General features: G+C 37.5%; 1 protein-coding gene across 9 annotated transcripts in view; it reads right to left on the bottom strand.

The window, feature by feature from the left end:
• STAG2 (stromal antigen 2) overlaps positions 1-24,984 on the bottom strand; it is a 137,536-nt gene that overhangs the window by 81,540 nt on the left and 31,012 nt on the right. For 7 of the 9 annotated variants that reach the window (XM_042973900.1, XM_042973907.1, XM_042973908.1 and 4 more), the window contains exons 2-3: positions 5,181-5,324; positions 1,059-1,137 (exon numbers count right to left, since the gene is read on the bottom strand). In XM_042973900.1, coding sequence (XP_042829834.1) covers positions 1,059-1,137; positions 5,181-5,224 — 123 coding nt within the window. In that variant the 5' untranslated portion in view covers positions 5,225-5,324. Of the gene's footprint in view, positions 1-1,058; positions 1,138-5,180; positions 5,325-11,451; positions 13,290-24,984 lie in introns of those variants that run through there. The other 2 variants (XM_042973901.1, XM_042973904.1) reach the window with 2 other exon arrangements.

Below are 24,984 nucleotides of genomic sequence, written 5' to 3'. Positions count from 1 at the left end.
ATATTACTCAGCCATAAAAAAGAATGAAATCTTGCATTTGCAACAACATAGATGGAGCTAGAGAGTATAATGCTAAGTGAAATAAGTCTGTCAGAGAAAGACAAATACCATATGATTTGACTCCTATACGGAATTTAAGAAACAAGTGAACAAATGAAAAAGAGAGACAAACCAAGAAACTGACTCTTCGTAACTATAGAGAACAAACTGATGGTTACCACAGGGGAGGTATGTGGAGGGATGGGTGAAATAGGCAATGGGGTTTAAAGAGTACATTTACCATGACAAGCACTGAGTAATGTATAAAATTATCGAATCACTATACTGACACCTAAAACTAATGTAATACTGTATGTTAACTATACTAGAATTAAAATTAAAAACTTAATAAATTTTTTTTTAAAAAAAGAAACAATGATGTGTTATTAATTTCAACTTTACACTAGTGGAAATAGATAATCAAAAGATATTTGACCCAGGGGCACCTCGGTGACTAAGTCAGTTAAGCATTCAACTCTTGATTTTAAGCGTCCAACTCTTGCTCCATGGTTCATGGATCAGGTCCTGCATCGGGCTCTGCGTTGATGGCACAGAGCCTGTTTGGGATTCTCATTCTCTCTCTCTGCCCCTTCCCTGCTTGTGCTGCCCTTTTTATTTTCTCTCTCAAAAAAAAGATATTTGACCTAGAAGCCAAAGAAACCATATGTGTTCAGAAGGTTTACCACACCAATCCAGGAAAAAAGCATTTTTAAAAGAGAGTATCTATCTGACTGGGGCTGCAAGAGTCAGTCAGTCTGACTCTTGAGTTGGACTCAGGTCATGATCTCATGGCTCATGAGTTCAAGCCCTGCATCATACTCCACACTGACAGTGCAGATCCTCCTTGAGATTCTCTCTCCCTGCCTTTCTCTCTTTCAAAATAAATAAATTAAAAAAAAAAACAAAATAGAATATCTGAGATACAACTAAAACTATATTTGTGTGTGTGTGTGTGTGTGTGTGTGTGTGTGTGTGTGTGTACAAATGACCTTAAGAACCAAAATATAGTCTGTACATACCTTTCCTTTGCCTTGCTTTTGGTTTTTTCCTTCAATGTCTTCAAAATCTGTGTCAGAAGAAAAATGTGTTTCTGACTCCCTGTGACAGAAAGATAAGCAATTATTTAAAACTTTCCTTATAGGGGCATCTAGGTGGCTCAGTTGGTTAAGTATCTGATCTCTTGATCTCGGCTCAGGTCATGATCTCATGGTTCGTTGGATCGAGTCCCACATCGGGCTCTGTGCTGACAGCAGGGAGCCTGTTTGGGATTCTCTCCTTCCCTCCATCTCTGCCCCTCCAGCACGCATGTTCTCTCTCTCTCAAAATAAATAAATAAACTTTAAAAAAAAACAACAAAAACATTTCCTTAGAAATAAAGGTGGAATTTAGGGCACCTAGGTGGCTCGGTCAGTTGAGCATCTGACTTCAGCTCAAGACATGATCTCACAGCTTGTGAGTTGGAGGCCCACCTCAGGCTCAATGTTCTCAGTGCAGAGCCCACTTCAGATCCTGTGTCCCACTCTCTCCCTGCCCCTCCCTCACTTGTGCACTGTCTCTCAAAAATAAATACAACTTTTTTAAAAAACATTGGTGGAGTTAATAATTTTTGCCATATTTTCTAACAGAAAGGTTTGATTTATTCTTTTCAATTAATTATTTTCAATTAATTCTTATTCATTAAATATAATGAAGATGCTTCCCCAAAGCATCATACCACAGCACATTCCCAAACATAAAATTACATAACTACAAAAACAATAATCTAAAACACAAATATCTAAACATTTTTATTTTGTTAATTTTAACCAAAATACAAAAACAAAACCAATGGTTCTCAAAATTTTAACCCTAGGAATTGTGTTCTATTGTAATTGCTGGTTTCATTTTCTGATTGAAACACCACTGTGCTCAGAAAACTGTATTTTAACACTAAGAACTAGATGAACTTAATATTAGGGAATTTTAGCAATATTAAGGATCCTCTGACCACTCCTCTCTCACTCAAAAAATATTTGTATATCTAAATATAACTATACAAAACATGTATTTCTGAAAGGTATATATACAACATTTTTACAAACTAAGCCATTTGAAATACAGGTGTGCTAATTGATCAAAATCCTTTTTGAAATAAAGAGGTGGTAAGCTATAGTCAGAAGAACCGATTCTAGTACTAAGAAACTGTGTGATCTTAAGTGACAATCTCTCAATCTTCTCATCTACAAACAATGTATATGCAAGAAAGAATGAAATCTCTCAAGTCTCTTCATTCTCGTACAAGAAGTAAAGTCCTTTATTTTGGAGAAGGTGGGGTGTTTTGTATTATCTGGATTTTCATACACATGAGGAAGAAGACTAATTTAAATACATATGTGTAATGCTTCATATATATGTAAATATGGGTCTCTGTATCTAAATAGTAGTAACATAATCTCATTTAAATGCTTAAGCCAAGGCATACTTGGAATTTGGGTCATAATGGATTTTAGGATTGAGCCACACCCATACAAGATAAAAGTTTGCCACTCCAAATATGTAAACCTCATACCAGTTTTGCTTAAAATAAATGCAATCAAAATTTAAAGCTATCTTTCTAAAGCTAGTCTTCTCTAACTAGATTTCTTTTATTTCCATTTTTATTGCCACAATAACCAGTTGTCCGGAGGCTATGAGGTAGGAATACTTTACATACGTATAATAATGGTTAAGGTGCTAGCAGGGAAAAAAATTACTATTTATAGCACTCAGATACAAAGTAATTTAAACAATGTACTGAAGATAGTGGCAATCTTAACTATCTCCTATAATGCTGTGAGGAAAGGGCTTATAATAAATACCATTTCCCAGAGTTAATGCACCAAAACCTAAACGACTACTATAATATTAACCCTGAAAACCTCATGCCTGTTACATCTTAGGAAGATTGTTGTCATCAATATTCTCCCCACATACCTATATGGTCTTGCAAAAAAAAAAATGTTTTTAAGGATCTGCTGAATATAAATAATACTTCTTCCTTCCCAAGACATCTGTGGGACACCATCTCTCTTAGAGAGCTCAGGAACTGCAGTAAATCTGCAAACAATAACTAGTCTTCACAATATTCCAATGGCCACAGAGTAATCACAGGCTCAATTACACTCCTAATCCTCATCTCCAGGCTATCCCAACTAAAAGAATGAGCCACTAGAGGTTTGATTACAAACTGGAGAACCTTATGAAGAAATCTGGAGTAATCAGGATAAGAGTCTAAAATATCCCCAACCAGAGAAGAAATATTCTTGAAAGTCTGTCTTCCTCCAGTGTTTTCCTCTGCTTTTAAGATCAAAAGAACACCACCACCTATCCTAGGTAAAATAGCCTATGCTAGTATGTTTATGGAGCATACGAGGTTAACCTTTTAGTGGCTTGAAATTTCATGAGTCATCTATCATATGACTGAACCACCCACTCCTTTCTCTTTACCCTGGCTCCCATCTCATCCCCCACCAAATAGTGCTATTCTACCTCCACAACAATTCCCACTTATCCATTATCCTATTTCAGTCTTTAATTACTTGAGATAGTCTAATAGTAGTCTAGTTTATAATATGAACAGTCTTTTTTTTTAAATTTTTTTTTACGTTTACTCATTTTTGAGAGAGAGTGGGAGTGGGAGAGGGGCAGAGAGAGGGAGGCACAGAATCCGAAGCAGGCTCCAGGCTCTGAGCTGTCAGCACAGAGCCCGACCCGGGGCTTGAACTTTAAAGACTGCGAGATCATGACCTGAGCCAAAGTCGGACGCTCAACCGACTGAGTTACTCAGATGCCCCTATACTATATACAGTCTTAACTGGCTCCAATATTAATTAACAATTTAAGAAATTTCCTAATTTTACAATAGTCAAACCAAAAATTATTTTTTCCTAAGACTATCCCATATCCTCCCTCAAACAAAAATAAGAAATGTCCCTCAAGAATCTTAAAATACAATTAATAAACACTGGGATTGAAGTCACATTAAAAAACATACTTTGAAATATTGGCAACATCCCAGTAGACCCCCCATAGTCTCCACTGAAAATAATAAAGTTATTTCAAAAATGAAAACCTAGGAGCGCCTGGGTGGCTCAGTCGGTTGAGCATCCAACTCTTGATTTCAGCTCAGGTCATGATCCCACGGTTGTGGGATGAAGCCCTGAGTCTGGCTCCATGAGCCTGCTTAAGATTCTCTCTCCCTCCCTCTGCCCCTCTCCCCTGCTTGTGATCCCCCTTTCTCTCTCTAAAATAAAATTAAAATTAAAAATTTGTAATTTTTATAAATAAACATGAAAATCTATACAGCATCAAAAGTAGACACTGGCAACCATTATGTACAAAGGTATCTATCTAATGTTTTCACAATTTTTAGCAACCAAACTATTTTCAAATCAAGTCTTATAAAAATTCCAACAGCAAATATACTATGGTGTATATGTGTGTAAAGTTAAGGGGATCCAAAGGCAGTTTAAAGTTTCACTTTTCACTGAGGCACCTCAGGAAACTGCAGCTTAGTGTGAAAACTACTATTACATACAGTAGCTCAAATTCCTTCCTACATCAAATCCTAAAAAGTAGTTAGAATAGAAGTTGAATAAGGAGTATAGGTAGCTTTTAGAACAAGGGTAAAAGAAAATACCTATGTTGAAGTTACTTTATGGACCACTAAGCATGTAATTTGTTTCTGGAAAAAAATATGAAGAGTATATCCTACCCTCCCAGATTTGTTTTACCCTATTCTCATTGGATTTTATAACAAAAATCTGATATTACATCCTAAATGCTACTATGTGGTACATATTCCTTACTAATGAGAACACTGTACATTTTAAGAATTTCACAGCACTCCCTCAAACAGTTTGCTACTGTAAAACCAAGTACAGATTCAAAGAATCACACGGCAAAATAATAAATTAAAAAATAAATTTAACACATAGTACAGAAAACCATGGAATTGCTGTTACAGAGACAAACCAGCACTCATATAAACTGTTTCAAAGTTACATGCTTATCTTCTATCTTATACGTTAGATCTTCTGAACTAACTTTAACTGAAATTAATATACTATATTTCCCATTTCGTGGAAAAAGCAAGTATTTAAAAATTTTCATAATATACTTACTGTAGTAGATTAAAATCAGTTGGTATTTCTGGAGCTGCTATCATTTCTTTATCATCTTCTGGAACACCCCAATGTCAGAAATATATTCATATATTTACGTGGGTAAAATGATGGTTTGCTTCTTTCTTCTAAGACAAACAATTCCTTTAAGGGAAGGGATGCCATATTTATTACAAACAAATGAAAAATATTGGGAAGGATATCCATACTCAAAAATTAAATTTCCAGGGCACCTGGCTGGCTCAGTTGGTAGAGCATGCAACTCTTGATCTCCAGGTTGTAAGTTCTGGTATAGAGATTACTTAAAATCTTAAAACAAACAAAAACAAAACAAAACAAAACAAAACAAAAACTAAATTTCCCAGTGCCTGCTACTGTCCTTTAGTAAATATGGATTTTTTTCCCCTTGCATTTGACTGCTTTTTCTAGATGTGGATTTGTTATAAACAGATGTAGCCCCACCGTAGCAACAACAGTTACAAAGAAAAAACACTGTAATACAGACAATTATTCTTAAATTTTGTTATGATTCTCTCTCTTTGGTCTCAGGCACAGAAACGAGATGATGAAGGGGATGTAATCATTTGGAAAGCGTGGCAATAAGACGCCCCCATTGTGCCGCCACCGTGGCTCCACGGCCTACCACCTTCAGAAGTCAACCTGTGGTGGGGCGCCTGGGTGGCTCAGTAGGTTAAGCGTCCGACTTCGGCCCAGGTCATGATCCCATGCTTCATGGGTTTGAGCCTAACGTCAGGCTCTATGCCTCCCTCTCTCTCTGCCCCTCCCCTGCCTGCACTCTCTCTGTCTCCCAAAAATAAATACATATTTTTAAGAAATTTAAATTAAAAAAAAAAAAAGCCAACCTGTAGTAAATAATCCTGCCAAGGGGAAGAGAAAGTATAACTGGAGTGCCAAGGCTAAAAGATGAAATACCACTGGGACTGATCAAATGAGGCACCTAAAAATTGTATACTGCAGATTCCAGCATGGATTCCGTGAAAGAACAACACTTAAACCCAAGAGGGCAGATGCTGCAGCATCTGTTTCATCTTAAGGATTTCAATAATTAGTTACAAATAAATGTTCTGGTTTAAATAATTAAAATCTGTTATGATTCTCTAGCCTGGCTTAAAGAGATGTATGCCCTAACTAGGAACAGGATATGACTCTTTTACTGGTCCTAAAATCTTTATGACAAGTTTAAAACCATAATACAAGACGCCTAAAAATTCTGCAGCTTTTTGCTGATGATGTACCGTACAGTTAAAAGGAGCTAGCCAGGGGTGCCGGACTGGCCTAGTCTGTAGAGCATGCAACTCTTGATCTCAGGGTCATGAGTTCAAGCCCCATGTTAGGCATAGAGCCTACCTTAAAAAAAAAAAAAAAAAGGCAGGTTCTTCTATAATAAAAGAAGCAGCCCAAAGTCTTGCTTATTAATAAATAATGTCATGATAATACCACACTGTGTTGAAAAGAGAAGGGGAAAGAATGTTAGCTCTGATCTATTCCCTCAAGGAACTTACAATCAATTTAAATACCAATAATGTCATGTAGACAACAGATGATGCCATTTGTGACCAAAATAAGATTAGTTTGGCCATAGGAAGGATATTATTTCTAATTTTGAAGGTCAAAGATGCAGATCCTAAATGAGAAAATGATCTAAAAGTAAATGATAAGTCTGTCTGTAACAAGAAAGAAAAAATAGGCTGGGTCTGAAGCTCTTAATCTTGTGTGTAACTTTCTTTTATAATTTTCTTATGTTTTTCTTTTATTTCCATGTGAATCTAGTACTTGATGGCCACCTAAAGAAAAAGCAGATAAGACTAAATATATCTAATTAATAATAAACATTATGGGGCACCTGGATGACTCAGTCTGTTAAGTGTCCACCTGCGGGTTTTGGCTCAGGTCACCATCCCACGGTTGTGAGATTCGGTCCCGCATTGAGCTCTGTGTTGAGCATGAAGCCTGCTTGGGATTTTCTCTCTCCTCTCTCTGCCCTTCCCCCGCTCGCACGCACACATGCACTCTCTATGCTCCCCGAAAATAATAATGCTAAAATATTGCATACTGATTAACTTCTAATGATCTCTCCCAATAAATACATTATACAAGAAACTGATAATTCAATTTTTCCATTAATTTTAAGATTTTTTTAAGGTAATCTCTACACCCAAAGTGGGGCTGAAACCCTGAGATCAACAGTCGCATGTTCTGCCAACCGAGCCAGCCAGGTGCCCCATTTTTTTCCATTAAGTCTCTAAAAATCATAAATAGCTAGTAATATGCAATTAATAGAAATTCAAAACACTACATTTCCTAGCTCACTCTAATGAAGCTACTATGAACAGCAAAATAATGAGGTAATAAGAGAAACAAGAAGAATGAGTAATCCACAAATCAAGCCCTGAATAATCAGGGGTTGTCTATACTGCTACTTTGAGTTGATCTTTTTTTCTGAAGAGTACTCATATTGTAAAATCTTTATTTGGGTATGACCGTTAGTATGGTCTTCTCATTGCACTAAATCATGGTCCCAGGATTGTTCTCCTCTAAAACCACTAAATTGTTAATCTGGTTTTATTCTTATTGTAACCTAAGGAATTATCTAAGTAGCACACCAGAACTCTGATGCTTGCCATCACACGTAGGATGCACTCTAGCCTCCTAAAAATCCCAACTTATTAAAAAAAAAAAATTACTTCTTAAGAAACAATTTTGTTTTTTATAAAGGAGTTGGAGAAGTATAGAGCTAATAAGTTCCAACCAACACTAACCAGGCAATCTAGATGGCAAGATGGAAATGAAGTGCTTGTTCTGTCTGCCTACCTGCAATGTCCTCAGCCCTCCCCCAAGCACTTTATAAAACCAATTTTTTAATGTTTATTTTTGAGAGAGAGAGAGAGAGAGGGAGGGAGGGAAGGAAGGAGGGAGAGAGAGCGCACGAGCAGGGAAGGGGCAGAGAGAGAGAGAGAGAGAGAGAGAGAGAGACAGACAGACAGACAGACAGACAAGACAGACACAAAATCTGAAGCAGGCTCCAGGCTCTGAGCTGTCAACACAGCACAGAGCCAGATGCGAGGCTCGAACTTCCAAACCATGAGATCATGACCTGAGCTGAAGTTGGATGCTAAACCGACTAAGCCACCCAGGCGCCCCTACAAGTTGTATTTTAAAAAGAAATACCATGACACGGTCTAATAGATTTAGAAAAAAATTATTAAACTCGCCAACTCCCTATCCTGGTTAAATATTTGTTCTAATAAGTTTCTAATTATTAAAAATCCATCCAACCAATTAAAGGTATCTATACCATGTGCCAAATGCAGTGCTGCGCACTGGGGCGCACAGTGGTGAACAGGAGAGATCCTTACCCTTATGGAACTACCTGTACCAATAAACATGAAAATATATTTCTACAAGAAGGCACCTATCTATACTGCCACCTAATATTATTAAGCATAAATACCAAATTGCCTGTATCTGAGTTTTTGCTATTTTAATCACTATCTAAATAACCAATTTGCCACCAAAACAGTTCTTCATAGCTCAAAACATTATATATATTAAAGCTGCTTTGTACTTCTTTAAGGGGAGGGGGAATCAAGGGGTAAATTAGCACTGGGTTTTTTTAAGAATATAAACTTTTATCTGTAGAAAGCGCTATAAATTTTTTTATTTTAAATGTCTACAGCTGTATATAAATACAGTTGCTTCCCCCAAAGACTTACATTAAAAAACTTATATAAACAAAGTCTTTAAATATACTTAATAACATTTGTCCCAGGTTGGAAAACCCAAAACTGTAAGAATATGTAATGCTCAAATAAAAGTAAGAGTCTGATGATCAAACGTATCACACCACTTCTGGACTACTATAGGTTACTAATTTTTTAAAAAATATGCTCAAAGATCACAAGGTGGAGCTCTCACCTAGTGTCAAGGAAAAACTGATTCTTAGCACATGTACAAATTCTCTGCAACTACTATAAAAGAGTTAACATTCCAAAAGCTTTGGAAGATAATGCACAGAAATGAAATTTGCTTTAGCTCTTAATCACTATGTTCCTTTTAAGAAAAAAATACATATAATAACAATTAGTTTGTTTCTCCTTACTGTAGAAAACTAAGTAACACATTTGTAGACAGTTTGAATATACTCTAAAGTAAAACCATTTCCTTAAGCTCAAGTGTATTAGTATACTGCCATTAAAGGTTTGTTAAATACATTCACACATAATTATTAGAATAAAAGGTAATAGGTGATTATAGATTTTCAATTCTATACATTAAATTCAAGTAAATGCTCTCAGCAACACTTCTTTTGATATAAACAAAGATCTAAAAGCTAAAACTTGATCACCATAGCTTTTTCAAGTTATCTATAATAAATACATGTTTATGGCCTATTATTCAAAATTTACATTCCATGTTAAATTCACTCAATAACAAAATCTTCCCTCACTTGTGAAAACCTGTTAGACTCCTATAACTAGAACATACAAACACAAATATATAAAAAATGTCATTATGTTTGCATAATTAACTTTGAATCACCTGCTAATAAATTCATTAAAATTACCCCCCAAAAAAGTAAAAATATACAAAAAACATGTTTTCCTATGATATTCTTTAAAAATCTTAGAGTAATTTTGATTTTTTGGTAAAAGAATTGTTTCAAAGTTCTTTTAACTCAAATCCCAAGTGGTCTCAAAACAGAAAGTAAAAAGCTCCAAAACAGAGAGCCATCACTAACAAGGTCCCTCAGAATCCACATATTGTTAGGGAGTGAGGGGAGCATTTAAAATGACTACGTGTGTTATGTCCCTAAAAATGGAGAAACATTCAGCTGCTAAAGGCCAGCAAATTCAGCACACACAAACATGCTAATCTATTATCTTAACACTCTTCTCAAAAGGATTACATCCTTCTCTAAGAATCACATCTAAGAAATACATATAACCCTCTGAAATGCCACCATCACTATAATATAAACACTTAAAAGTAGGAACAACCTAAATGTCCAGCCATTTATTAACTTACGGTACAGAAACACAAATAATATACCATTCATTCTCTACAACTATTTATGATGACTGTGTAGCAACATGGGTAAAGTTTGATACATCAAAGCCCTCTATCAATGGATGCAATATTAACAACAAAAAAGCAGCAGCAAAGGAGAACAGTTAACATAGGGTGGTGGGATGCCTGTGGTTCAGTTGGTTAAGCATCCCACTCTTGATTCTGGCTCAGGTCATGATCTCACAGTTCGTGAGCTTGAGCCCTGTGTCAGGCTCTGCACTGACAGCTCTGGGCTCTGCCCCAACAGTGGGGAACCTGCTTGGGATTCTCTCTCCATGTTCTGCTACTCCTTTGCCTGTGCTGTGCAGGTGTGCAGGCACACTCCCGCTCTCAAAAAAAATAAACATTCAAAAAAACCATCAGGATGGTGACAATATAGGTGATTTTCACATTTTTAACTCACAATTTTATTGTTAGTATGGAAAAAGTAAATTATGTAGGTGGAGATGTATTTTTTTAATGTCATCTTTTAAAATCTGAACTATCTGAGGAATTACGAAACTATCTCTGCTGATTTATTCATATTTCGGGTCCATAATCTCAAAGTATTTACAAAAATCCGAGTTCTATCACAAAATGATCTTTTTTAAAAAGTAATCTCTACTCCCGATGTGGGGCTCAAATTCACGACCCCTGAGATCAAGAGTCGCATGCTCCACCAACCGAGCCATCCAAGCGCTCACATAAAATGATCATTACCATGTTCATCTACTCAAGGTTAGCAGGGAACAAAAACTTTTTGTACATTTTTTTAAAGTTGATGTATTTATTTTGAGGGGGCATGCGGCAAAGAGAGAGGCAGAAAGATGATCCCAAGCAGGGTCCGAACTGCCAGGGTGGAGCCCCCACACAGGGCTGAAACTCAAACCATGAGATCATGGCCCAAGCCAAAATCAAGAGTCCGACGCTTAACCAATTGAGCCACCCAGGCACCCCCAAAAACTTTATGAACATAGGTATGCTTTTATTGGCCTATCTACTTTCTTAGAAGCCAACTGGCAGGAGTCTATCATTTAGGTTGAGGTCATGAATGTTAAAAGGTAAACTAGTTCCTGCAGCAGAACACTTAACCAAAATAGGAAAGTTATTATCATTCCTTATGTCAAATGATACGTGGCAACTTTGAGTACACAGGGCAAGAAATGAAAAGCTCACCAAAAAACTGCTAATCGTAAATACTTACCTTCAAAAGAAGAAAATCTACTGTCCCTTTAATGATTAATAACCTTCTTAAAAAAAGATTTCTCCTTGCTCAAAAAGATGTTTTTCTTCCCTCTGTTTATCTCCCCAATTTCTGCTATAGTCTTCTAAGGAGATGACAAGGTGTAAAGAATGACAAATCAAGCAATGATCATGCACACCCAGACCAGTAACAAAACTTCAACCAAAACATTTCTTGATAGCATACTCATATCGTAGCTACCACGTGTATCATTTGCAAATATATTTTCGTTTCCATAAACCTGGATGGAGTCCTTAAGAATTTCTAGTGAAAGCACCTGCTTTAGCACAGGAAAAGGTAATCTGGAAATGGTAGGACTAGAAGAAATCTGGGCACTTCAGAGAATTAATGACCCCACCTACATTTCCTAATTAACTGTACGATAGGTCAAGTATCTGCCCTTACAAACTTAAAAAACAACATACAGAAGGAAAGAGGGAGGCCAGAAGTAAAAGGACTTTCTCAAATAAGTAGACAAACTGAACACAATGCCACGACACTTCAGAAACAACTTCTACTTCAGGAAGAGGGGAAGGAGCAAGCTGGGGCACAGTCTACACAGATATGCTATCACTACACATTGCCAGAAACTAAAGCCAGACAGAACTGGAAACATCCACCTGTTCCCCTCCTATTTTTAAGTATGTGATAGTAGGTGCTCAGCAATCTTGCTAGTTTCCTTGTCTACCCACATTCCCCAATACCTTCCAAATACGACTCCAGTGCTAAACACAATTAGAATCACCTGGCCCAACCTACATATTCTGCTTGCCCCAGATCTTGGCCATCAATTCTGATTTCTGTAGAAAATCTAGCATGCCACTCCTCAACTTTGCAACAAATGAGTACTACCAGTTGGGGGAGGGGGGGTGTTGGCAGGGGAAGGGGAGGAAGATAAGAAAAAGCTTCTGCTTTATTCCTGCAGACCCACTACTCTTTCACCCTGTACTCAGTTGTACCCTGTGTCTGAGTCATCCCAGGATCAATACCCTGCTTTGTTCTTGCTATAAATTATCTACCAACCCCATCCCATGAACTGGATTCCTGCCCAAAACCCACCCTAAAAACAGCATCTCTGTGTCTCTCCAGATGCCCTAATCTGAATGCCACATCGTCCTCCCATCTGTCTACCATACCGGCACTGGCTGCTGCTAGACACTGGATATCATATCATACCTGATATACTGGACATGTATCAACTATCTAATTCCAAGTCTGCTGATTCCCCAGTGTGTCCTAACAAGCTGCAGTTGACTTTTATAAATAAATATCAAAACAGATAAATATCAAAATAAATATCAAGCTAAACATCAAAACAGACAGAATATTTGTTTTACCATAAACTATCACCTTAAACTCTTATCTCAGTCTGCCAAGGTCAATAGCTAAATCATGAGTAATTTTTAAAAATACTATCGATGCTCACTCTTCATCTAACTTATACCAGAATACCATACCTACCTTTCGACACTGAGTTAATTTAAAAATATATACATGCCCCCACTGACAGAACTTTCTGTATGTTAAGACATCATGAATAAACAGAGATAATTACAACTGGGTGTAGTGGCTATCAACATTTCAAAGGTGAGACCCAATTAGCTGATATAAATGAATATCTAGATCTGAAAACCAAATTTACAACCATGAGCTAAATTCATGTGTAAATACTTATAAATGGTATACAGTATAAGCACAGTATTATCACCATCAAACCCACTTCACATTGGGCACCACTAGCTCACTGGCAGATTTCAAGCAACAGATAGCAAAGCAGATGTGATAGCAAAGTAAATGAAAATAAGGATAATCCTACCTGGATTTCAAGGGAAATCCACATTTTTATCTCACATATTCTCGGATTATATCAAAACTTTCATTTATTTATTCAAGGTAGTACAAAAAGTATCTAAATGAAATACTGAGTGTTTATTAATAAGTCACAGGAATAGGGAGATACAACTGTCACTAAGATAACAATTCAGTTAACAAACAACAATAAAAGCAAAGTGTAAACAAGCAAAACCACTTTATAGAGGATAATGGGAAATTTTAATCTAAAGTGTATATTTTCAGTTACTACTAGTAAGCACAAAAATATTGTCATTTTAGTATGACCAGGAAACACAACATACAAGCTACATATTTAATATTTTTTGTGCCTTCTATTTCTGGTTAGATAACAACCTGTTAAAATACCTAGCATTAGCATCCACTTGATATAAACTGCTAACCTTTCTACTAACACCCACAGTATACAATTCATAGGCTTGAATTATATTTATATTGGAAGTTCAGAAATCAAATATGCTTTCACAATGAAGTTTATAAACCAGTATGGATACTCTCCATTTCTTATTTCAGATTTAAGAGGTTGGTTCTTCATTTGTTAATTCTACACAATGACAATAACAGAAGAGTCATACATATGTAAACTAAATTTATTTAAATTCTAACCTTAAACTTTCCTAAAGATTAAAACATGTAAATGACATTTTAAAAGTTAAATTAAGCCAGACAGACACTACGAAAACCCTCAGACCAACATCCCTGATGAACACCAATACAGAAATCCTTAAAAATATACTAGCAAACCAAATTCAATAGCACCTTAAACATAGTATACACCATAACCAAATGGGATTTATTCCTAGAATGCAAGGCTGGTGCAACATATGAAAATCAATCATTGCAATGCACCAAACTGAATGAAGGACAAAAAAATTCATAATCATCTCAACTGATGCAGAAAAAGCATTTGATAAAATTCAACACATTTTCATGATAAAAACACTCAACAAACTAGGAATAGAAGGAAAGTCAACAAAACAAAGGCCACTAATGAAAAGCCCACAGCTAATATCCTACTGTTAAAGACTGAAACTTTCCCTTTAAGATCAGGAATGAGGGGCGCCTGGGTGGCGCAGTCGGTTAACTGTCCGACTTCAGCCAGGTCACGATCTCGCGGTCCGTGAGTTCGAGCCCCGCGTCGGGCTCTGGGCTGATGGCTCGGAGCCTGGAGCCTGTTTCCGATTCTGTGTCTCCCTCTCTCTCTGCCCCTCCCCCGTTCATGCTCTGTCTCTCTCTGTCCCAAAAATAAATAAAAAACGTTGGGAAAAAAAAAAAAAGTAGGAAACACCACCAACTGAGCCACCCAGGTGCGCCTGTGGTTCAAGAGTAAAAAAAAAAAAAAAAAAAAAAAAGATCAGGAATGAGGCGGGGGGGGGGGGGGGGGGGGGGGTGGGCCTGAGTGGCTCAATCAGATAAGCGTCAAACTTTGACTCAGGTCATGATCTCACAGTTCGAGCCTCCTGTCGAGCTCTGTGCCAACAGCTCGGAGCCTGGAGCCTGCTTCAGATTCTTCAGATTCTGTGTCTCCCTCTCTCTCTGCCCCTCCCCCACTCATGCTCTGTCTCTGTCTCTCAAAAATAAACATTGGAAAAAAGAAAAAGATCAGGAATGAAGCAAGGATGCCCACTCTCCCCACTTCTATGCAACATAGTATCAGCAGTCCTACCCAAAACAATTAAGCAAGAGGGGTGCGTGTCTGGGTGGCTCCGACTGTTAAAATGTCAGACCTGGGCTCAGGTCATAATCTCACAGTTCATGAGTTCTAGCCCCACATCGGACTGTCTGCGGTCAGTGTGCAACCTGCTTCAGATTCTGTCCTCCTCTCTTTGCCCCTTCCCCACTTGTTTTCTTTCTCTCAAAAATAAACATTTTTTAAAAAGCAATTAAGGGCACCTGGGTGGCTCAGTCGGTTAAAGACAGCATCGGACATCAGCTCAGGTCATGATCTCACGGTTCGTGGGTTCAAGCCCCACATTGGACTCTGTGCTGACAGCTCAGAGCCTGGAGCCTGCTACAGATTCTGTGTCTCCTTCTCTCTCTGCCCCTCCTCTGCTCACTATTTCTCCATCTTTCTCAAAAATAAATAAACATTAAAAAATTTTAATGAAAATGAAAAACAAGAAAAATAAAAGACACCCAAATTATAAAAGTAAAATTATCTGTTTTCAGATATGATCCTGGATGTAGAAAACTTGAAAAATTTCACAAACACACACACACACACACACACACACCTGTTAGAATGAACAAATTCAGCAAAGCTGCAGGATACAAAGTCAACACACAAAATCAGCTGTGCTTCGGCATGCCTGGGTGTCTCAGTGGTTAAGGGTCAGACTCTTGATCTCGGATCAGGTCATGATCTCACGGTTCACGCGTTTGAGCCCCACATCTAGCCCTGCGCTGGTGGTGCAGAGCCTGCTTGGGATTCTGTCTCTCCTTCCCTCTGCCCCCTCCCGCTTGTGTGCACACACACGGTCTCTCTATCTCAAAATAAATAAAAACTTAAAAAAAATCAGTTGTTGCTTCTATACACCAACAATGAACAATCCAATAAGGGAAACTAAGAAAATAAGTTTATTTACAATTGCATCAAAAGAAAAAACTTCTTAGGAATAAACCTAACCAAGGAGGTAGAATACTTATACACTGAAAATTACAAAATATTGCTGGATGAAATTAAAGAGGACACTTGGGGCACCTGACTGGATCAGTCGGTGGAGCATGTGGCTTTTGGTCTCATGGATATGAGTTCAAGCCCCACATTGGGTGTAGAAATTACTTAAGGTCTTAGAGAAAATAAAAAGAAATTAAAGAAGGCACAAATAAGTCACAAGATACCTATGTAAATTGATTGGAAGACGTATTATCATTTAAGATGTCCATACTACCCAAAACAATCCACAGATTCAATGAAATTGCTATCAAAATCCCAAGAGCATTTTTTTTTCCAGAAAACAGAAAAAATCATCATAAAATTCAAGGGACTCCAAATAACCGAAACAATTTAGAATAAAAGAAAGTTGGAGGAATCACACTTCCTGCTTTCAAAACATATCACAAAGCTACAGTAATCAAAACAGCGTTGTACTACCATAAACACAGACAGACATAAAGACCAACAGAATAGAACGGAGAGATCAGAAATAAACCCTTGCATACACGTTCAAATTATTTTTGACAGAAGTATGAAGACCACTCAATAGGGAAATGACAGTCTCTTCAACAAATGGTGCTGGGGAAACTGGATATCCACACGCAAAAGATGTGAAGTTGAACCATTCATTATCTCACACCATATAAAAAAATTTCATTAAAAACAGGTTAAAGACCTAAATGTAGGACCTAAAACTATAAAATTCCTACAAGAAAATGTAGAGGAAAAGCTTCATAACACCGAACTTGGCAATGATTTCTTGGATAGGAGACCAAAAACAGGTAACGAAAGCAAAAACAGACAAATGAGACAATATCAAAAATTTTACACATCAAAGGACACAACCAACAGAGTGAAAAACTACAGAATGGGAGAAAATATTTGCAAATCATGTATCTGGTAAAAGGTTAATATCCAGAATATATAAAGAATTCCTGCAACTCAACAACAAAAATTCAAATACCCAAATAAAAAATGGGCAAAGGATCTAAATCAAAATCAAATCAAAACCACAATGAGATACCACTTCATACTCACTGGGATGGCTAGAACCAAAATACACATGCAAGCAAGTGTCCACAAAGATGTGTAAAACACTGAACACTTGTGCACTGTTGGTAAGATTGTACAACCGTGCATGTGCTATGCAAAACACTGTGGAGGTTCCCCCCAAATTTTTAACTGAACTGCCATATGATCCAGCAATCCCCACTTTCGGGTATATATCCAAAACAACTGAAAGCTGGTTCTCAGGTATTTGCATACCCACATTCACAGCAGCAATATTCCCAATAGCCAAGAGATGGAAGCAGCCCACGTCTATCAACAGCTGAACAGATAAATAAAATATGGTATATACATACAATAGAATATTATCCATCCTTAACAAGGATGGAAATCTTGTCACATGCTACAACATGCATGAGCCTCCAAGACACTATGCTAAATGAAATAAGCCGGTCAGTCACAAAAAGACAAATACTGTATGATTCTACTGACATGATGAGGTATCTAACGTAGTCAAATCCAAAGAAACAAAAAGTAGAATGGTGTTTACCAGGAGGTGGAGGGAGTGGGAAAAGGAGAGTTGTTTAATGGGTATCATTAAATCAGAGTTTCAAGATGAAAAAGTTCTAGAAATCTGTTACACAACAATGTCAATTTAATTGAACTGTCTGCTTAAAAATGGTAAAGATGGCGGGGGCCGGGGCTAGGTGGCTCAGTCAGTTGAGTGTCTGACTCTTGATTTCCGCTCAGGTCATGATCCCACAGCTGTGAGACAGAGCTCCATATGGGGCTCTGCGCTGAGTATGGAGCCTTGCCTAGGATTCTTTCACTCTCTCTCCCTCTGCCTCTCCCCTGCTCACAATCACGCACGCATGTGCACTTGCGCTCTCTCTCAAAAAATAAAAATAAATTTTAAAAAGATTATCTCTCTCGCCCTCTGCCCCTCTCTCTTGCTTGCACTCTCTATAAAACTTTTAAAAAAAATTTTGAATTAAACAAAAAAAAAGGTGAAGATGGTACATTTTAAGTTTTTTACCACAATAAAATTAAATTTTAACCTTTTATCAAGTAAGCATCTCTTGTATCATACAGTCTCATAAGATTGTATCACCAGACACTTGAGAACACCTTTCTACTGAATAAGCATACTACAGACCTTAACTATTGACATCTTTTGAAATGTAGTTTTATAAATAAGACACTAACAATTTATATCTACACTCAAAGTATTTGGCTTTAGCAAACAGATTTTTTTGTCTCTTTAATATGGTAAAAAATGAACCAAAGCTTGTGTAACTTTATGGCAAAAGACCCAAAGAAACATCCAGATTTAAAAAAAAAAAAAAATGGAAGCACTTTTTTGCTTAGACTGAACAAGGTAAGCTAGGCCTAGCTATATTTTTAAAGTTACAAACCAGAGCATAAAAATGATCATTGAAACCCATTTAATAAATGTTCAATGTTTCTCTCCTTTGCTCAAAATTTGAGGGGCGCCTGGGTGGCTCAGTCGGTTGAGCGTCCGACTTCAGCTCAGGTCACGATCTCACGGTCCGTGAGTTCGAGCCCCGCGTCGGGCTCTGGGCTGATGGCTCAGAGCCTGGAGTCTGCTTCCAATTCTGTGTCTCCCTCTCTCTCTGCCCCTCCCCTGTTCATGCTCTGTCTCCGTCTCAAAAATAAATAAATGTTAAAAAAAATTTAATTATAAAATTTGATGGTACAAGTTTCATAGTTTCCCACAAGAAAACAGCACACAACTTAAAGCTGGAAAAAAGCGACAAGAACCTTCTAGCAGCAATCAAGCAGGCTGCAGTCAAGGGCTAAACATGCTAGAATTGCATCATGTGATGATACTAGGAATTAGAGGAGTTACTACTGATCCCTAAAATGTAGCATGTGGTTCCATTAAATTTGGTGGGGGGAGCTAATCATTAGCATACCTCATGAAGATGATCAGTAAGAAGAGATATTAAAATGTTAAACATATACAGATTACTGATACTAGATATTACAAAGGGCCCCCACATTTTGCCCTGTAACCTATTCCATTTTTAGTGCCTTTATATCCCATATCCCTGTAAGTGTATTTCATCCACCTGAGTATGCCATCCAATGGTGGAAAAGAGGGAAACAAAACCAACTCTCAATCTGAGCTCTAAGATGGTGGAAATTTTTTAAACTCATAGAGCAACTGAGACCAAAAGACCACCTTATTTCTAAGCCACCACAAATATATTAAAGCATCCTACAAAATTTCCCCTAAAAGGATTATCTAAATGCTAAAAAAGGAAGCAAAATAATGACTCAGTACACATTTAATATTAAGAACGATATGTTATTAAAGGAAAATATATCTTAGAACTAATGTTTTAAGTATTAGGTATACTTGAAAGTATACTATATTGCAGTGAACTTGAAACTACTATCTTAAATTGGGAGAGGTTTATAGTTATTGCACCCTTACTTTTAAGATGGAATTTGTTGCACTGATGATTTATCTGTGAAGTCATTAGTAAGGAAAGAAATTTTTCAATTAGAAAACTCTTTTGGGGTGCCTGGGTGGCTTAGTCGGTTGAGTGTCCGACTTCAGCTCAGGTCATGATCTCGCAGTTCGTGGGTTCAAGCCTCTCGTCGGGTTCTGTGCTGACAGCTCAGAGCCCGGAGCTTGCTTCGGATTCTGTGTCTCCTCTCTCTCTGCCCCTCCCCTGCTCACACTCTGTCTGTCTGTCTGTCTCTCTCTCTCAAAAATAAATAAAAACAATTAAAAAAAAAGAAAACTTTCAATAGAAAAACATGTGTGTAACGATCCACTTTATAAAAAAAAAAAGTGCCAAATAATTTAGCAAAATCTGAGAACAACATGCCTAAGGAGATTCTTCATATTCAAGTATCTCCCATTTTATTCTATTATTACTACTTTGGCAAAAGTGCTCAAAGTACTCTTTTCATCATGAAAAGCAATCTCTCTACCATCCGAGATTATGCTCAGCTTTTCTGATTAATAAGTTTCAAACAAGAAAAAGATTTCTTCAACTGCTTCTTGCAAATTATTCTGCCAATGTTTGCCAAATATCCCACTCATTGTGCACCCCCACACACATAGGTTACTCCTGTTACCACTTGCTTTGGCTAGCAATAACCACTTACTAGGTATTCAACTATATTTCATCTGTCTATCATTTTCTTTCTAAAATTACATAGTAACAAGCAGATTTCTCCAATGTTGTATTAATCATTAGCACAGTTACTAGTGAAACTATCTCACTACTTCATGTTGATCATAACTTGCAGACAGATCATGAAATGGTTCAGGTCAGTATGGCAGATTCAACTCTCACACCATGGAAGACATCATCAACACAACTCTTCTGTTAGGTCTGGCACCTAATATCAATGTCTGTAACAAATTATTTTATTTTTTATTTTTTAAAATTTACATCCAAATTAGTTAGCATATAGTGAAACAATAATTTCAGGAGTAGATTCCTTAGTGCCCCTTACACATTTAGCCCATCCCCCTCCCACAATCCCTCCCGTAACCCTCAGTTTGTTCTCCATATTTATGAGTCTCTTCTGTTTTGTCCCCCTTCCTGTTTTTGTATTATTTTTGTTTCCCTTCCCTTATGTTCATCTGTTTTGTCTCTTAAAGCCCTCATATGAGTGAAGTCATGATTTCTGTCTTTCTCTAATTTCACTTAGAATGATACCCTCCAGTTCCATCCATGTAGTTGCAAATGGCAACATTTCATTCTTTTTGATTGCCGAGTAATACCCCATTGTGTGTGTGTGTGTGTGTGTGTGTGTGTGTGTGTGTATACACACACACATACATACATACATACATACATACCACACCTTCTTTATCCGTTCATCCATTGATGGACATTTGGGCTCTTTCCATACTTTGGCTACTGTTGATAGTGCTGCTATAAACATGGGGGTGCATGTGTCCCTTCGAAACAGCACACCCGTATCCCGTGGATAAATGCCGAGTAGTGCAATTGCTGGGTCATAGGGTAGTTCTATTTTTAGTTTTTTGAGGACCCTCCATACTGTTTTCTACCATGGCTGCACCAGCTTGCATTCCCATATAACAAATTATTTTGACTAGTATACTACTTTCAAGATAGTATAGTAAAATAAGAACGTATACATGGATGTGTTTGTCTGCCCAGAAGGAAATACTGGAAGGATTGACAAGAAACATTTTTTAAGTTGCCTGTGAGGGGAAGGGGATGAAAGAAAGAACAGAGGAGCACCAACTCCTCAGTTAAGCGTCTAACTCTTGATTTTGGCTCAGGTCATGATCATGGGATCAAGCCCCACACCAGGCTCCACACTGTCAGCTTGATATACGCTCTCTGCCCCTCCCCCACTTGTGCTCGCCCTCTCTCTCAAAAAAAAAAAAAAAACAAATAATATTTACCAAAGGAAAAGAAAAAGAAAAAACAAAGAATAGAGAAGGCAGGAGTCTCTGGAGACTTCTATGTATACCCTTCTATGTTGAATTTTAACTTCTGATTTAGGAAAATGAATTATCTATTGGAGACATGAAACTGAATTTCTGAAATGCCTGAAGTTGAAAAAATTTAGAAAAATAAACTTAATCCTGTACACTGAATAAATCACACAAATATACAGAGAAAGCGCTTATACTAAGATTCCAAAACACAACACAACATCCTTAGTGTGATGAATTCCAAAGACAAAATGAAATCTAAGGAAAATTTAAACTTTGCTTAATAGTTTTATCATTTGTGGAGCGCCTGGGTGGCTCAGTCGGTTGAGCGTCCGACTTCAGCTCAGGTCATGATCTCACGGTTTGTGAGTTCGAGCCCCGCGTCGTGCTCTGTGCTGACAGCTCAGAGCCTGGAGCCTGCTTCGGATTCTGTGTCCCTCCTCTCTCTCTGCCCCTCCCCCCCACTCGTGCTCTGTCAAAAATAAATAAATGTTAATGTTAAGGAAAAAAATTTTTAAATAGTTTTATCATTTGTTAGAATACTGATCATGTTCGTCCAAAGCTATTTTCTTTTTCCTGTAGGATAGCAAATAAGTAATCAGGTTAATGGTATTAAAAATCAAAAGTTTAAGTGTAATGGTATTAAAAATTAAGAGTTTAAGTGTAAGAGAAAAAATTATCTGCTTCGGACTCTGAACTGATGGTGTGGAGCCTGCTTGGGATTCTCTCTCCCTCTCGCTCTCTGCCCCTCCCCCACTTATGTTTTTTCTCAAAATAAATAAGTAAACATTTAAAAATAAAGAAAATTTAAAAAAATTAAAATAGGGAAGGGAATTGAGACAGACATGCACACAGTGAGAACATCATGTAAAAGATGAAGGAGGAGACCAAGGTGATGCTTTTATAAACCAAGAAACACCAAAGATTGCCAGCAAGCTATGAGAAGTTTGGGAAGAGGCATGGAACAGACTCTCTCCCACAGCCCTCAGAAGGAACCAACCCTGCTGACACCATGCTCTGGGATATCTAGCCTCCAGAACTGCAAAACAATAGATTATCATTGTTTAAGCCACCCACTTTCTGGTACTGGGAGCCCTAGCAAACTAATACAAATTAACATGAACACTAATTTCAAATTTCCTTCAATGAGTCGATGGTTAACCTGTGGTACATCTGTACCATGGAATATGACTCAGCAATATAAAGGACTTAACTATTGGAATGCAACAACTTGGACAGAACTCAAGACAATTATGTTGAGCAAAAAAAGCTAATTTCAACAGGTTATTTACTGTATCATTTCCATTTATAATAGTCTCCAAAATGACACAATTATGGAAAACAAATTAGTGGTTGCCAGGGATTAGGGACAGAATTGAGGAAGGTGAGGGAGGGGGATGAAAGTACCTATAAACAAGTAGTATGAGGGATCTTTGTGATGATGGAACAGTTCTGTTATCTTGGTGGTGATGGTTACATTCATCTACACATGTGATAAAACTGGACAGAATTATAAACACACTGTCACACAAATGGATGCACATATAACTGTAAAAATCTAAATAAATAGACTCTATGGGTTGCACCAATGCCAATTTCCTGGTCTCGATATTGTATTATCACTCTGCAAGATGTTTCCACTGGTTAAAACTGAGTGAAAAATACATGGGACTTCTCTCCTGTTTTGGCAACTTCTTATGACTCTAGTATTACACCAAAATAAAACTTTAAAAAGTCTAATCAAAAATCCTAGTATGGGGGGTGGTGCACCTGGGTGGCTCAGTCCTTAAGTGTCTGACTCTTGATTTCGGCTCAGGTCATTGTCTCATGGTTTGTGTTAGGTGAAAAGGCAAAGGAATTACAACAGCCAAAACAATTTTTTTCTAATGTTTATTCATCTTTGAGAGACAGAGACAGAGTGCAAACAGGGGTGGGGCAGAGAGAGAGGGAGACACAGAATCCAAAGCAGGTTCCAGGCTCTGAGCTGTCAGCACAGAGCCCGAAGCAGGGCTCAAACTCACGAACCGTGAGATCGTGACCTGAGCTGAAGTCAGACACTTAACTGACTGAGCCACCCAGGCGCCCCTACAACAGCCAAAACAATTTTGAAACAACAAATTTGGAGGACTCCCACTATACATTATATCACTGCTTCATATAAAGCTACAATAACCAAGGCAGTGCAAATGGTGATCAAGATAGACCAACAGAACTACAAACTTGAAACAGACCCACACCACAAATGGTCACTTGGCTTTTGACAAAGTTACCAAGGAATTTCAATGAAGAAAGGTCCTTTTCAAAGGTTGGGTACCCATATACCAAAAGAAGTTACTTAATCCATTACCTCGTACCATATGCAAAAATTAACTCAAAATGAATGCTAGAGGCAGTGTAAAAACCTAAAAGTATAAAACTTCAAAGTGATTCATTAATCACTAAACAATAGAAAAACAATCCAAATATCCTACTGGTGAATGGATAAGCAAATTATGTTACACCCATACAATGGAATACTACCCAGTAGTAAAAAGGAACAAACTTGATACACATGACTCCACTGAATCTCAAATGCATTATGTTAACTGAAAGGAGCCAGGTTCAATAGACTACTTATTAATTGTAGGATTCCATTTACATGACAGTCTAGAAAAGTAAAAACTATGGACAGAAAACAAATCACTGCTTGCCAGGGGCACAGGATGTGGAGAAAGACTGACTACACCAGGTTAATGACCTCTTTCTTGCCAACTTCAAAAATCTCTTTAAGTGTCAGGATAGTCTTTCAGGCTTGAGAAGCCACAGATTCTCTCCACTGCTTCCACAGACAGATCACTTCCTGCTAATATGGCATCCTCATGCAATGCCACAGTTGTTATACACAGCCCTTTTTCAGGCAATGCAATAGTTGTTATATACAACCCTATCATCTCTCCTAGTCTGACTAAACCTTGTCTACCAAAGCTTTATCTTCTACCCTGCTCACCATTGCCACCCACAAAGGACATTATCTTTTGCACTTAAGATTTTTGAGATCAGCCATCCCCTCTTAAGCTAGCTCACGACTCTCCATGCTTCTTGGATGCACTACAGACCCTCCTTACATACTTTCTTTTGTGATGTGCACATTTTATCTGTCACCAAATATGCTAAAAAAAAGTTTGCAAAGGGTTTTTTCCTGTTCACCTCGTTATTTCTGTATCATACCCAAAACATCCCTCACATCATGGTAAAACCAAAAGTCTTATCAAAATATTTAAGCAATGTCATAACATGGTTCCTACAACACATCATCAACTCTCTGTAAACATTCATCAACACTGAATATTTTTTAAAAGGTTAAGAGTCTTGCCCAGGGTTATACAGATAGTAAGAGGCAAAAATCTGGGGCTTGAACCTGTCTTTGCACATTTGCTTCACAAACAGATGGGACAGATGGGTATCTTGTTAGGCTAATTCACATACCATATCTTCAGAAGATAAATGAGATTATGCTCTTCAAGTCTTCTGAATCAGTCCATTT

This window comes from Panthera tigris, chromosome X (genome assembly GCF_018350195.1).
Source record: "Panthera tigris isolate Pti1 chromosome X, P.tigris_Pti1_mat1.1, whole genome shotgun sequence".
Taxonomy (NCBI): Eukaryota; Metazoa; Chordata; class Mammalia; order Carnivora; family Felidae; genus Panthera; species Panthera tigris.
Note: the sequence above shows the minus strand (reverse complement) of the source record. Positions and strands in the feature narration are given on the sequence as shown.